The sequence below is a fragment of the Culicoides brevitarsis genome, chromosome 1, assembly GCF_036172545.1.
Source record: "Culicoides brevitarsis isolate CSIRO-B50_1 chromosome 1, AGI_CSIRO_Cbre_v1, whole genome shotgun sequence".
In the NCBI taxonomy this organism is placed as follows: domain Eukaryota; kingdom Metazoa; phylum Arthropoda; class Insecta; order Diptera; family Ceratopogonidae; genus Culicoides; species Culicoides brevitarsis.
Window position 1 is genome coordinate 44365097 of NC_087085.1, and position 12607 is coordinate 44377703.

A 12607-nucleotide genomic window follows, 5' to 3' on the forward strand; every position below is an offset into this window, starting at 1 on the left:
TACAACATTTAATTGAAACTAAACGATAATTGTTTCAAATTTCGATTTCAGTTCGATATCTTTGATAAGTCTCAAGAGTTCTTCATCCTTTTGGGCTCGCAGCTCATCGATATAAGCTTCCCTGAATCCAAGATCCTTATTTTCGGCATTTTTATCTGTGTCTGAATTGTTATCTTGATCTTTTTTCTCTTTTTGTGGCACAGCAGTTACATAAACGATTCCAATTCGGTCGCTATTGGAAGGAGTAACGCCAATTTTTTCCCATGAATCGCCCCCAAAAGCGATTATCAAGGGTCCATTATAGTCTGTACTGTTCGAACGGAAGGGATTTGAGGGACTTCCAAAGCCTAAATGGTTCATCGTGTCACGCATTGTCTTTGCTAAAGCCGAATTTTTGACACTGTAGAAGACAAGAGCGGCGCCAATTGTGTGAGCGATGGATCGTAAGCAGCGACAAACGTGTTTTTTGATCTCAGAGTCTACAAAGAAAGATTAAACTTTGACAAGTTTTGAGAAAAAAAATTAAATTTCTAACCTAAATCTTGAAAAATATCGTATTTCCCGCCAACAATAACACACGGAAACGGAAAAAGCTCCAACGTATTGACATCAGGATGTTCATTCCCGATTTTTTCTCTTGTTCTTTCACGTCCTTTTGTGATTTCCGCGTCATGACAATTGTTTCGATATGCTTCACGCAAGCCATTCAACGAAGCCTCAAGATGAGTCCAAATATGCGCCGGTTCTGACAAATCCAACACAATTAAGGCAAAAAAGTTTTCTATTCCATGCGAACGAACAGGCACTTCGACCAGCTGATTGCTGTTCGCCAAACAGCCCAATTCCCAAACGTTACAAACTTGCTTCTGAACGCCCTGTCCGGGAGATGTGCGACGCCCAAATGAGTATTCAAGCGCTAACGTTGGTCTTGCAGGATCATCTCGATCCAGAAAGCGATTTATTATCGTAGTTTTTCCGACTCCTTTGCTGCCGAGTACGAAAATTGTTCGTTCCTTGGTTTCGTTGTTCGCGTTGCTGTTCTTCATTTGCTCCTGCACAAGCTTGATGGCGATATCTTGAATGGATTCGAAATTTTGGGCAGTTTCAGTCATTGCGTCATTTATTTTGCGGATTGAAAGTTGATGGAAAAAAAAGTTAATGTGAAGGACACGAATTCGAAGGATTTGAATTGTTATTCAAGCTGTTGCTATGGAGATGATTTTTGTGTCGGTCGTCCGTTAATTGATTGAAATTGGGTCTTTTATGTGTTACGCGGGATTCTAAACTGTCCTCATGTTGAGCAAAGGCGGTTCACGAATTCGTCGAATTCGTCATCTGGTTCGTCGATTTGCAAGGTCTTTCAGATCCCAGAGGTTAGTTATTTGCTCCTCACACTCTCTAATGATGAAAAAAATCTTCCTTGAATTTCATTAAAAAAATTCCATTTGATAAAGTAAAAACTTCTTAGATTACAAATTTGAGCTTCAAAAGCGTAAATTCGTAAAAAATCGTTGAAATAAAAGATAAGATTGCAGAATTCATTGAGAAATATTTGCAATAGCTCGTCATATTCGATTGAAATTAGTTCATATTCTGCAAAAAAAAGATTGGGTTTAATTGATAACAGAAATAAACAAGCAATATAAAATGGAACAGTTTTCTTACCAATCATCAGTATTAAAGTAAAAATTGATTAAAAAACAACAAATTTACCTCTTAAGTCAATAAATAAAAAATGTCTTCGAATATTTTCGTTTCTTTAGTTATTTTATCAGTAATTTTTGGCGCGCAATCTTTGCCAACATCAATAAATCCTCGAATCGTTCACGGAAGTCAAGCTCGCTTAGGACAATTTCCTCATCAAGTTGCGTTGCTGAATCGTAAAATGAATTCATTTTCATTATGCGGAGGTTCAATTATTTCGACGGATTTTGTACTTACAGCAGCTCATTGTGTTAGAAAGTAAGAAAATTTCACTAAAATTTAAATTTAAAAAAAAAATTAAAAAAAAATTTTTTTTTTTTTTAAAAATTAAAGTAAAAATATTTAAAAATTCAAAATTTAAAAAATTATTTTCTGAATAATTTAAAAATTCAAAATTTTTTAAATTTAAAAAAAATATTTTTAAAGTCTCCAAAAATTAAGTAAATTTCAAAAAAATTAAAAAAAATTAAGTTTTAAAATAAAAAATTAAATTAAAAAAAAAAAAATAATAAAATAATAATTTGATTTCTTATTTAATAAAAATTATTTTTTTTTAAATAAAATTCAATTTTTTTTTTAAAAAAAAAAAATTACATTTTTTTTTAAATTTTTAAAAATATTTTTTAAAAATTTAAGTTTAAAAAAATTAAAAAAAATTAAGTAAATTAAAAAATTAAATATTTATAAAAAAATTAAAAATAAAAAAAAAATTTTTAATATTTTAATTTAAAAAAAAATATTTTTAAAATTCTCCAAAAATTAAGAAAATTTTAAATTTATGAAATTTTAACGAACTTTTGTTTCTTTTTCAGTATAATTCACACGACAATTTCCTTCGGGACAATTAATCGTAACTCTCCGATGCTTCAAATGATTGCTCATAAACACATCATTCACGAGAATTACAATCCAACAAATCTAAATAATGACATTGCTTTATGGAAATTACCTCAGAAACTTATTTTCAATGAATTTATCAAACCAATCTCGCTTCCAAATGACTTTTCTGACACTTTTGAGAACTCGAATGCTATTGTAAGTGGTTTTGGGAGAACAGAAGGCTCAACTTCATCTTCGCAAGTGCTTCGATATGCTTTTGTGAAAGTAATTTCCAATGAGGATTGCGTGAAAAACTTTGGAGGTCATGTTGTTACGGCGGGAACGATTTGTTCAATTGGCGCGAATTCTCTTGAAGGGCCTTGTAATGGAGATTCAGGAGGTCCTTTAATGATAAATAACAAAAATGATGTTTTAATTGGCGTTGCTTCGTTCGTTTCTGCCCAAGGATGCGCTGCGGGAAGACCTGCGGGGTTTGTTAGAGTTTCCAAATATCTGGAATGGATTGAAATAAAAATGAAAAAAATTTAGCTCCGTTTTTTTGACATTTTTTTTAGTGCGAAAGTTGGCAACGCCGTATTTTGACAAGCGAGAGGCCATTTTATTTTTGGCTGCCACATTGCATTCGTCGTCAGTCGATTTTTCGCTCTTTTACCAACTTTGAATAGTTCCTGTGCAAGATGTCGTTCGAGGAAACATCCGCTGACCGCAACGTCGAAATATGGAAGATCAAGAAACTGATCAAGAGTTTGGAGATGGCCCGTGGCAATGGCACCTCGATGATTTCACTTATCATTCCTCCCAAAGATCAGATTTCGCGAGTGAGCAAAATGCTGGCAGACGAGTTCGGGACAGCGAGCAACATCAAGTCGCGCGTCAATCGACTTTCCGTGTTGGGCGCCATCACATCCGTGCAGCACAGACTCAAGTTGTACACAAAAGTGCCTCCGAACGGGTTGGTTATCTACTGCGGCACGATTGTCACGGAAGAGGGCAAGGAGAAGAAAGTCAATATCGATTTCGAGCCATTCAAACCGATCAACACCTCATTGTACTTGTGCGACAACAAATTTCACACGGAAGCTCTCACCGCCTTGCTCGCGGACGACAATAAATTCGGTTTCATCGTGATGGATGGTAACGGGGCACTTTTCGGAACGCTTCAGGGCAACACGCGCGAAGTCTTGCACAAATTTACCGTCGATCTGCCGAAGAAGCACGGGCGCGGCGGTCAATCTGCGTTGCGTTTCGCGCGTCTCCGCATGGAAAAACGTCACAATTACGTAAGAAAAGTCGCCGAAGTCGCGACGCAACTTTTCATTTCGAACGACAAACCCAACATTGCGGGTCTCATTTTGGCTGGTAGTGCGGATTTCAAGACGGAACTCAGTCAATCCGACATGTTCGATCCGCGTTTGCAGTCGAAAATTATCAAGTTGGTTGATGTGTCATACGGCGGCGAAAATGGCTTCAATCAAGCCATCGAATTGGCAGCAGAATCCCTCGCCAATGTCAAATTCATTCAAGAGAAGAAACTCATTGGGCGGTATTTCGATGAAATTTCTCAGGATACGGGCAAATACTGCTTCGGCGTGGAAGATACGTTGCGTGCACTCGAACTGGGATCCGTTGAGACATTGATTTGTTGGGAAAACTTGGACATTCAACGGTACGTTTTGAAGAATCACGCGAACGCTACCACGAACACAGTATTACATCTCACGCCGGAACAAGAAAAGGACAAGACGCACTTTACTGACAAGGAAGTAAGTAATTTTTTTCATTTTTTATCCTATTTTTTTCATTTAAAAAATCTGAAATTGAAAAAAAAAATTAAATTTCTTGAAATTTTTTTTAAAGATAATTTTTTTAAAAATATTGAAAATAAATTTTACCTACAAAAATTATGATTTCAATATTTAAAATATAAAAAATTTATTAAAAAATAAATATTTAAAAATTTAAAAAAAAATTTAAATTATAAAAAAATTTAAATAATAGATAAAAAAAATCAAAAATTTAATTAAAATATTTAATTAGCAAAAACTTAAAAAATATTTTTATTTTTAAGAAACATTTTTCAAAAATAAAAAAAAAAATAAAAATTTAAAATTTTTGAAATAAAATTTATAAAAAAAAAAATAAATTAAAAAGAAAATATTTAAAAATTTGAAAGTAAAAAAATTAACAAGGAATTTGAAAAAAATAAATTTATACGTTAAGTTCGTTATGTATCTATTAAAAATAAATTTTGAAAAAAATTAAAATTTATTTTAAATTAAAAAATTATTTACCTATTTATTTTATTTTTTTTGATAAAAATACATAAAAAAAATTTAAAAATTTAATATACCTATAAAAAAATTATTTTTAAAATTGAAAAAAATAAAATATGCTCCAAAAATGAAAATAAAATTAAATTTACAAAAAAAATTAAAAATTAAAAAAAAAATTTGTTTTGACAAGAAATTTAAAAAATTAATTTTTACGAAAATTCTTTATCAAATTATTAAATAAAATATTAAAAATTTAATAATTATTTTTTAGACTGGCGTAGAAATGGAATTAATTGAATCACAACCCTTGCTTGAATGGCTGGCAAACAACTACAAAAGTTTCGGTGCAACTTTAGAAATTATCACTGACAAATCTCAAGAGGGAAGTCAATTTGTGCGTGGATTCGGAGGCATTGGCGGTAAGTTTCCCTTTCAAATCTCCTTTAAACTAAAAATTTTTCTAACAAATCCGCTATAGAATTAATTAACATAGCTCAAAAAAGCCTCTTTCCGAGCGAGATCCCTTTGCTGCCTTGCCCGCTCGCCTATTTAATAAAAAATTAACAAAAAAAAAAGAAATAACTTACTAACAAAAATCCATAAAATAATTTTTACATTTAGGAATTTTGCGCTACAAGGTAGACTTTCAATCATTGCAAGCGGATGACTTAGACCCGCTAGAAGATTTCGATCTTGACGATTATTAAACTAACAAACAAAAATCCAAGCGAGATTCCCAAACATTTCAAGAAAAAATATCCAAAGACAGTTTTTTTTGAATTAATTGGTTTTATTTGCTACTTTTAGGATAGAAATAAACTTTTGATAGAAATAGAAGAAGAAAAAATACAAAAAAAATATTTATTGAATGTAGTATTGATGATTGATATTGTGCTCTGAAATGTGCGTCGTGCGTATAGAAAATGATAAAAATACAAAAAAATAGTGTTTCGCTAAAAATTAATGAATTTCATATTAAAATAAAATAATTAATATTTAAATTGAATTAATTTCTTAATAATTAATTAATTAGTCGTTTATTGTCTAAAAAATCTAATACTTAAAAAAAAAATATTTATTCAAACAAAAAAAAAATCAAAATATGACGAGATTTTTTTATGGGATTTATTTGGTCTTTCATGAAATTTAAGAAAATACAGTTTTAATAATCGTTTGGAACTTACTGCTAAAAAAAGTAATTAACAGCTTCATCCTTTTTGTACTAAATAAGGTACTTGAATAGAATTTTATATATTTAAAAAAAAAATATTTAATCACGTTTTAGTGTGTTTATTTGTGATTTTTTTGTTTTTCGGTTTTTTTCGATGTGAAATTTTTTTTTAAATTTTTTCTCACACTTTTTCCTATTTTTATAAAATTTTTTTTTTTTGTAAATAATATTGCATGTAAAATTTATTTTTTTTTTAAATATGCCAAAAAATAGTATTTTTCCATTGCTTTTTTTGGTATAAAAATTTTTATTTTTATTAATTTTTTTTTTCAAAAATTTTAAAATAATAAATTTTAATAAAAATTTTTTTTCTACAGGTATTTTGCGTTATAAAGTGGATTTCAACAGTTTCCAACTCGACGATTTGGACAACGAATGCTTTGATTTAGAAGATTATTAAGCAACCAACAAAGAATCTTTCAAAAACAAAACATCAACTTCAGGCAAAAAACGCATTAAAAATTTAACAAACAAAAATAGAAATCCAATAAATTTTAAATGATAGTAGTTAAAATTTTTCGGTACATTCATACAATTAAAAAAAAATAGAAACACACAAAAAATTTTACTTTAATAAGAAAATTATATATTATACAACAACAACAAAAAAATAGTTTATAGAAAAAAAATCAGTTCGGGCTTCAGAAAAATCACATCGAATAATGTCTAGTAGCAGAAAAGTTATGCAGAGCCATCATCGCGTCGCGTTAAATTAAAAAAAAAATAAATAAAAAGTTTTATACCTAAATAATATTATGATAAAAAAATTTATATATATTATATAAAAATATATATAATTCAAGCTCAATCATTTTATTCAAAAAAAAAAATTATTTATTATGTTTTATTGTTGATTTTTTTTTAGTCTTACCTCAAGAAAAAAAAATAGTTAAGATGAGCGTCAAATTTAAGTAGAAAAAAAGATGAAAAATCAAATCGCGTAGAAAAATTATTTTATCCTTAATTTCCTATTATTTTATATTATAGACTACTTAGACATTAGTCGTTTTTGTTCGACTATAAAAAATATATCTTTCTAAAGAAGCATGACATTCTTCAAAATTTAAAAAAATTATATAGTTTGATGAGAGCTTTAACTATACTAAAAAAAATATAAAATCGGTCAAATGCTGGAAATTTACTTTATAAATGCGACCTAAAATTTAATACTTAACGAGAAGAAAAATAAAAACAAAATATGATGAAACTGTGAAAAATTTCTTTTTGTAAAAGTTTAATTAAAAAATTTTAGTTTTCTGAGTCATAAAAAATATTTTTTTAATTATTTTGGCTCAAAAAAATAAAAATTAAAAAAATAGGTGAGTAAAAAAAATTTTTTTTTTCAATATATTAATAATGTTTTTATTTCAATTCAATTTTAATATAATTTTTCTACATATTTTTTACCCATTTTTTTTATTTTTTTTTATTTTTCTATAGTAAGTTATAGTATTTAGTAGTAGATATTAATTTTTTTTTTAATATTTTTCTTTTTTATTTAATAATAATATTAAATTTCATTCATCTTGTATATTATTTATTTTATTTTATATTATTAAAAAATAATAATAATTAATAACCTAAAATGCTTTCATTTACTAAAAATATATATTTTGGATTTTTGTGTAAAATATTATTTTATTTTTATTATTTTTCGAATATTTTAAACTAAATTTTTTATATAAAATTTAAAATATAAAAAAAAATATTTTTAATTAATTTTTTTTTATATAGAAAATGTTTTAACTAATTTTTTCTTGTTTATTTATTTTAATAATAATTAATTATTAAATTGTGTGTAAATCGATTTTTTTTTCTGAATACCTCTTTCTCATTTTTTCGTGGTTTGTCAAGGACTTGTAGAATTTTAGAAAATATTGGTGCAAATTTTTATATATTATTTTTCGTTTAAATGTATAATTAATAATTTGATTGTTTGTGTAAATATTTATTTTTTATATACTTTTTTTATAATTTTCAAAATTTGGCTCGTTTGTGTAAAAAATTTCATTTAGTGGGATAGATCGCCTTATAAATGTTTCTACATTTTTTTTTAATTAAAAAATTAAAAATGTTGTTTTTTGTATATAAATAATTAATTTTCCTTGTGTGTATATATTTTTTTACCTGCAGGATGTAAAAGTTGTTTTTGGTATAAAAAAAGAGGTATTTTGTATTTTTTGTTTAAATAACTTTTAATTTTTATAATTTATTAAAATATTTGATTTAAATTTTTATCATATATTTTTTAAATATAATTTTGAATATTTTTCTAAATTTTAATACACGTTTTGTTTATTTTTTGTGAAAGTATAGGTTTATTTTTAAGCGTCTTTAGATAACTTTTTCTATATAATAATTAATAATATGTTAATATAAATATATATTTTAACTTTTAATAACTTTATAACGTTTCTTTTATTGCTGCTTCTGCATCATTCGAACAAATTACTTCTCCGTCTTTCCATTTCCATGCCAAAAATTTTTCAAAATTATCCAAAGCTGTACTAATAGTTAATATCATTACTTTGCTTTTTTTATTATAAACGTTGATTGATATATCGAATATTGGCTTAAGATTAATTTTTCAAAAAACCCACGCACATTTGTGTTTTTGTGTGTATCCAGTTAAGTTAGGTGCTTTTATAATAATTTTTATTATTACATCTTATTAATATTAAAATGACGTCGACGAAGCTAATATTTAAGCTTATCTATTACTTTTTTTTATTTATTTATTATAATATTAATATTTATGTTTTTTTAGAACTCTTTTTTTCTTTTTTTTTTTAATTTAAAAAAAAAAATTGAATTTAAATTAAAAATTTTTAAATTAATTAATAATTTTTTTTTAATTTTAATTTTTTTTTAATTTATATATTATTATTAATTAATAATAAAATAATTTAATAATAATATATACTTTTTTTTAAATTTAAAAAAAAATTACTTACTTCAAATTTCGGTCGAAAAATGGCTGAAAATAAAAATAAAATAATTTTACAAACAATTATTTATATAATATGATGTAAATTTATTATAAAATAATTGTTTGTTAATTAAAAAAAAATAATAAAAAAATAAACATTGCCAATTTTTTTTTATTTAAAATAATAACTCAATTTATTTATTTAATAAAAAATAATAATTAAAAAAAAACAAAAAGTGAGTAATTTTTAAAAATAAATCATAAACTATATAATTATATATATTTATATATAATAATAATAATAAACAAATTGGAAGTCACTACAGCCTAGAATTATACGATGAGAATTCAAAAGCCATCATGTCTTTCTAAATATTATATATTTTTTTTTCATAATATATAATTCTTCGAGTTTGCATATTTTTTCTTAATTTTTATTTATTAGTAGTATTTTTGAATAGTTTGAAGCATTTATATCATAATATTCATTATTATATATTTTTATATATATTTTATATAAATTTAACTTTTTTCTGTGTATGATGAATATTTTTTTTATTTTTATATAATTTTTAATTAATAATTGTGAATTGTGTGAAAATCGTTAATTTGTTTATTTTTGTTTCGAATTGTGTTCATTATTACAACTACACAATGTTAATTGCTATATACTATGAGTTATGATGATTTTCTGCCAATGAAAGTGCATTTTTTATGTGTGGGGATGTGCATGATGCCATTTAGCTGTGAATAGAATTTTGTATGTTAAATTTTTATTTATTGGCAATTAATTATAATTCATTAAAATATTTTTTTTGTGATAAAAATAATTTTTTTTTACTTTTTAATTGGAGGAAGAGTTTCGTTCGGTGTCAAGCTCAAACGTCGAATGTTTGGTTTGTCGTACTCCTCCATTGACATGCCGCGCGAAAGACGTTGGCTGTTGTTCGGGCTCTCGTTGGAGCCGCCAGAGCTTGCGGAGAAAGTGCGAGAACGATCGACACCCGGCATGGCGACAGATGTGAGCAAACCTTGACCTTTGCAGAACAACAAGATGGATTGGGCGACTTTGGCGGGCTAAAAAAAAGGGAAATTTTTGAAGGAAACATGTTTTTGATGAAATTTTTTTTGACTTACAGCATCAGCCAAAACATCGCCAGCACGTTCGATCTTCAACATGGTGACTTTTTCCTTGTCGACTCCTTGATGTAATTTTTCGACGACTTGCGCATATGGACTCAACATGCCCGTGATCAGCAAGATGTCGATTTTGGCGTGCTTGAGACTCAAGTCTTTGCGACTAAATTGTGAAAAAAAATTTAAAAAATTGTTAATTTTTGAAGAAATTATTTAATTTTTTTTTAAAAAAAAATTTTTTTTTTACCCAATGCAAATTTTCTTAAAAATAAAAATTTTTAAAATTTTAATTAAAACTTTGTGCATCTTAAAATATATATTTTTTTTAAAGAAAATTGCTAAAACTTCAGAATTTTTAAAATAAAAATGTGCATCGGGTTCAATTTTTATAATTTAAAATTCTAAAATGTGCATTGGGTCAAAATATAAGAAATTAATTTTTAAGAAAATTTCTTGATTAAAAATAAGCTTTTACCTAAAATTTACTTCAAAATATTTTAAAATGTGCATTAGGTCAAATTTTCAAAATTTGTAATATGTCAAAAATTCAAAATGTGCATTGGGTCAAAATATAAGAAACTAAATTTTTGAGGGAATTCTTTGATTAAAATTCATTTTTGCTAAAATTTCTTAGCTAAAATTTACTTCAAAATATTTCAAAATGTGCATTAGGTTAAAATTTTCTAAATTTGCAATGAGTTAAAAATTCTAAAATGTGCATTGGGCAAAAAATCAGAATTTTCAATAGAAAACAACTTACTTAATGAACGCCTTAACATATTGCTTCATGTTTCGTTTATTGATTGTCGTATGCAATCGTGACGAGTATTCGGCGACAATTTTCTCCTTATCTGGATTATCGTTAGTTAATTGCTGTAAATACTTAAAGAGGTTAATAAAACTCCATTAATAATGTAACATATAGAGGATTAGTTTCAAACAAAAGGATATTACAAACTATGCAACTACTTATTAAGATATAGATTTTTTTTCAGGGGAAGCGTTTGATTTTTCATGTTCTCGAATTATTTGAAAATTCATAATAATTTTGGAACAACTTCCCCCGTAAATAAGAACTTTTTTTTTTTAAAAAGTTAAAGTTTTGTAAAAAGAAGTGTTTTTTAAGTCTATGTAAGCTTTCATTTTCTATGCGTAACTAATCTATGAAAACCCCCAAAATTTTAAAGAATTCGGACATTCCAAAAGTAATTTTAATAATAAAAAAAGTAAAATAGTGATGCAAGAAACTATTGTGAAAAATAAAACTATAGAAATTGTCTAAAAAATTAAAAAGAACTTTAACATATACCTCATCGATACCCTTTTTAGTTTTAATTAACGAACGAGCAAAGTTTTAGTTCGCGTTTTATTTTTGCATTGCACAGCCCCAATACATCATCATCAATTTGTTGGTTATTAATATATTTTATTTTATTATTTTTTTTTATCAGTTTTTATCATTTCATTGTTAGTTTTTTTTATTGTTTGTTTTTCGTGACATAACGTGAGATTTTTTTGTATTATTTTTTTATTATAGCAGTTTCCATTTATGTTGCAGCAATCAATCGTCATGTTATTTCGGGCGAACAAGTTTTCAGGAGGACGAAACGAAACAAAAAAAAAGAGAAAAAGAAAAAAAATAATAAAATTGTATATGTTTTGGGAGATAATCAAATAAATTAAATAAAAAAAAAAATTTTCAATATTTTTTTTTCTTTGTTTTGTCTTGTTGGATACCTAAAATAAAATATTTTTTATCATATATGTTGAGATGAGTGCAGAAATGTTGTGTGTGTGAGTTTTGGACCATCACCGATTTATAAAAATAAAAGTTTATGTTTGTTCTTTTAATCTACGATAAAGTAGCTTATGTACATTTTTGAAGGAGTTGAAAAGATGAACTTTTAAATAATACAAAAATATTTTTTTTAAATAAAAATATAAAAAATAAATAAATAAATAAAATAAATTTAAATTATTATTTAAATTTAAAAAAAATAAAATAATTAAAATAAATAAAAAATAAAATAAACCACGGGTTTGAAAAATTAATTAATTTAAAAATAATTTAAATTTAAAAAAAAATAAATTTAAATTTATATTTTTAAAAAATTAAAAAAAAAATTTATTTAAATTTTTAAAAAATTAAAAAAAAAATAAAAAATATAAATTTTTATTTAAATTTTAAATAAATTTAAAAAAAATTAAATTTTTATTTAAATTTAAAAAAAAATTTAAAATTTTATTTGAATTTTTAATAAATTTAAAAAAAAATTAAATATAATTTTGACATTGAATTTTTTCAATCATATGATTTCAACAACGACAAAATATTGATTTTAACTTCTTTTTATATACTTGTCTTGAACAAATGTTTGTTCAGTTTTACAAAACAACCCAAAAAAAAAAGTTAAAAACAACTTTGTCATTCAAATTAAATATTTATAATATTTTACAAAAAAGAAGGAGAAGCTTCGTTTTATTTTTTGTATT

General features: G+C 25.4%; 4 protein-coding genes across 8 annotated transcripts in view; 2 read left to right on the plus strand and 2 right to left on the minus strand.

Annotated features, from left to right (window-relative positions):
• Window positions 1–18: 18 nt before the first annotated feature.
• On the minus strand, window positions 19–1112 carry LOC134837914 (cytoplasmic dynein 2 light intermediate chain 1). The gene is made up of 2 exons (XM_063853309.1): window positions 536–1112; window positions 19–479 (listed from the first exon to the last, which is right to left on the minus strand). The coding sequence occupies exons 1-2, from the start codon at window positions 1110–1112 to the stop codon at window positions 19–21; spliced, it is 1038 nt and encodes a 345-aa protein (XP_063709379.1).
• Window positions 1113–1688: 576 nt separating this feature from the next.
• LOC134837916 (collagenase-like) lies at window positions 1689–3072 on the plus strand. Its single transcript, XM_063853310.1, has 2 exons — window positions 1689–1962; window positions 2517–3072. Exons 1-2 carry the CDS (start codon window positions 1736–1738, stop codon window positions 3070–3072), a joined length of 783 nt encoding a protein of 260 aa, XP_063709380.1. The 5' UTR covers window positions 1689–1735.
• A 77-nt stretch (window positions 3073–3149) lies between these two features.
• LOC134830743 (eukaryotic peptide chain release factor subunit 1) lies at window positions 3150–7205 on the plus strand. Its single transcript, XM_063844317.1, has 3 exons — window positions 3150–4307; window positions 5089–5236; window positions 6366–7205. Exons 1-3 carry the CDS (start codon window positions 3222–3224, stop codon window positions 6446–6448), a joined length of 1317 nt encoding a protein of 438 aa, XP_063700387.1. The 5' UTR covers window positions 3150–3221; the 3' UTR covers window positions 6449–7205.
• Window positions 7206–9219: 2014 nt separating this feature from the next.
• The window catches only part of LOC134831368 (uncharacterized protein ZK1073.1), a 40928-nt gene continuing 37540 nt past the window's right edge, over window positions 9220–12607 (minus strand). For 3 of the 5 annotated variants that reach the window (XM_063845280.1, XM_063845359.1, XM_063845126.1), the window contains exons 8-11: window positions 10875–10996; window positions 10115–10277; window positions 9819–10054; window positions 9220–9721 (exon numbers count right to left, since the gene is read on the minus strand). In XM_063845280.1, coding sequence (XP_063701350.1) covers window positions 9718–9721; window positions 9819–10054; window positions 10115–10277; window positions 10875–10996 — 525 coding nt within the window. In that variant the 3' untranslated portion in view covers window positions 9220–9717. The remainder of the gene's footprint in view (window positions 9722–9818; window positions 10055–10114; window positions 10278–10874; window positions 10997–12607) is intronic. The other 2 variants (XM_063845441.1, XM_063845201.1) reach the window with 1 other exon arrangement.

Bases quoted from the DNA above. Each gene is read 5' to 3' on its own strand.
- LOC134837914 (XM_063853309.1), bottom strand. From the start codon at position 1,112: ATGACTGAAACTGCCCAAAATTTCGAATCCATTCAAGATATCGCCATC. The intron at 480-535 runs GTTAGAAATTTA...CTTTCTTTGTAG, and splicing joins CGATATTTTTCAAGATTTAG to ACTCTGAGATCAAAAAACAC.
- LOC134837916 (XM_063853310.1), top strand. From the start codon at position 1,736: ATGTCTTCGAATATTTTCGTTTCTTTAGTTATTTTATCAGTAATTTTT. The intron at 1,963-2,516 runs GTAAGAAAATTT...TTTCTTTTTCAG, and splicing joins GCAGCTCATTGTGTTAGAAA to TATAATTCACACGACAATTT.
- LOC134830743 (XM_063844317.1), top strand. From the start codon at position 3,222: ATGTCGTTCGAGGAAACATCCGCTGACCGCAACGTCGAAATATGGAAG. The intron at 4,308-5,088 runs GTAAGTAATTTT...ATTATTTTTTAG, and splicing joins CGCACTTTACTGACAAGGAA to ACTGGCGTAGAAATGGAATT. The intron at 5,237-6,365 runs GTAAGTTTCCCT...TTTTTTCTACAG, and splicing joins TGGATTCGGAGGCATTGGCG to GTATTTTGCGTTATAAAGTG.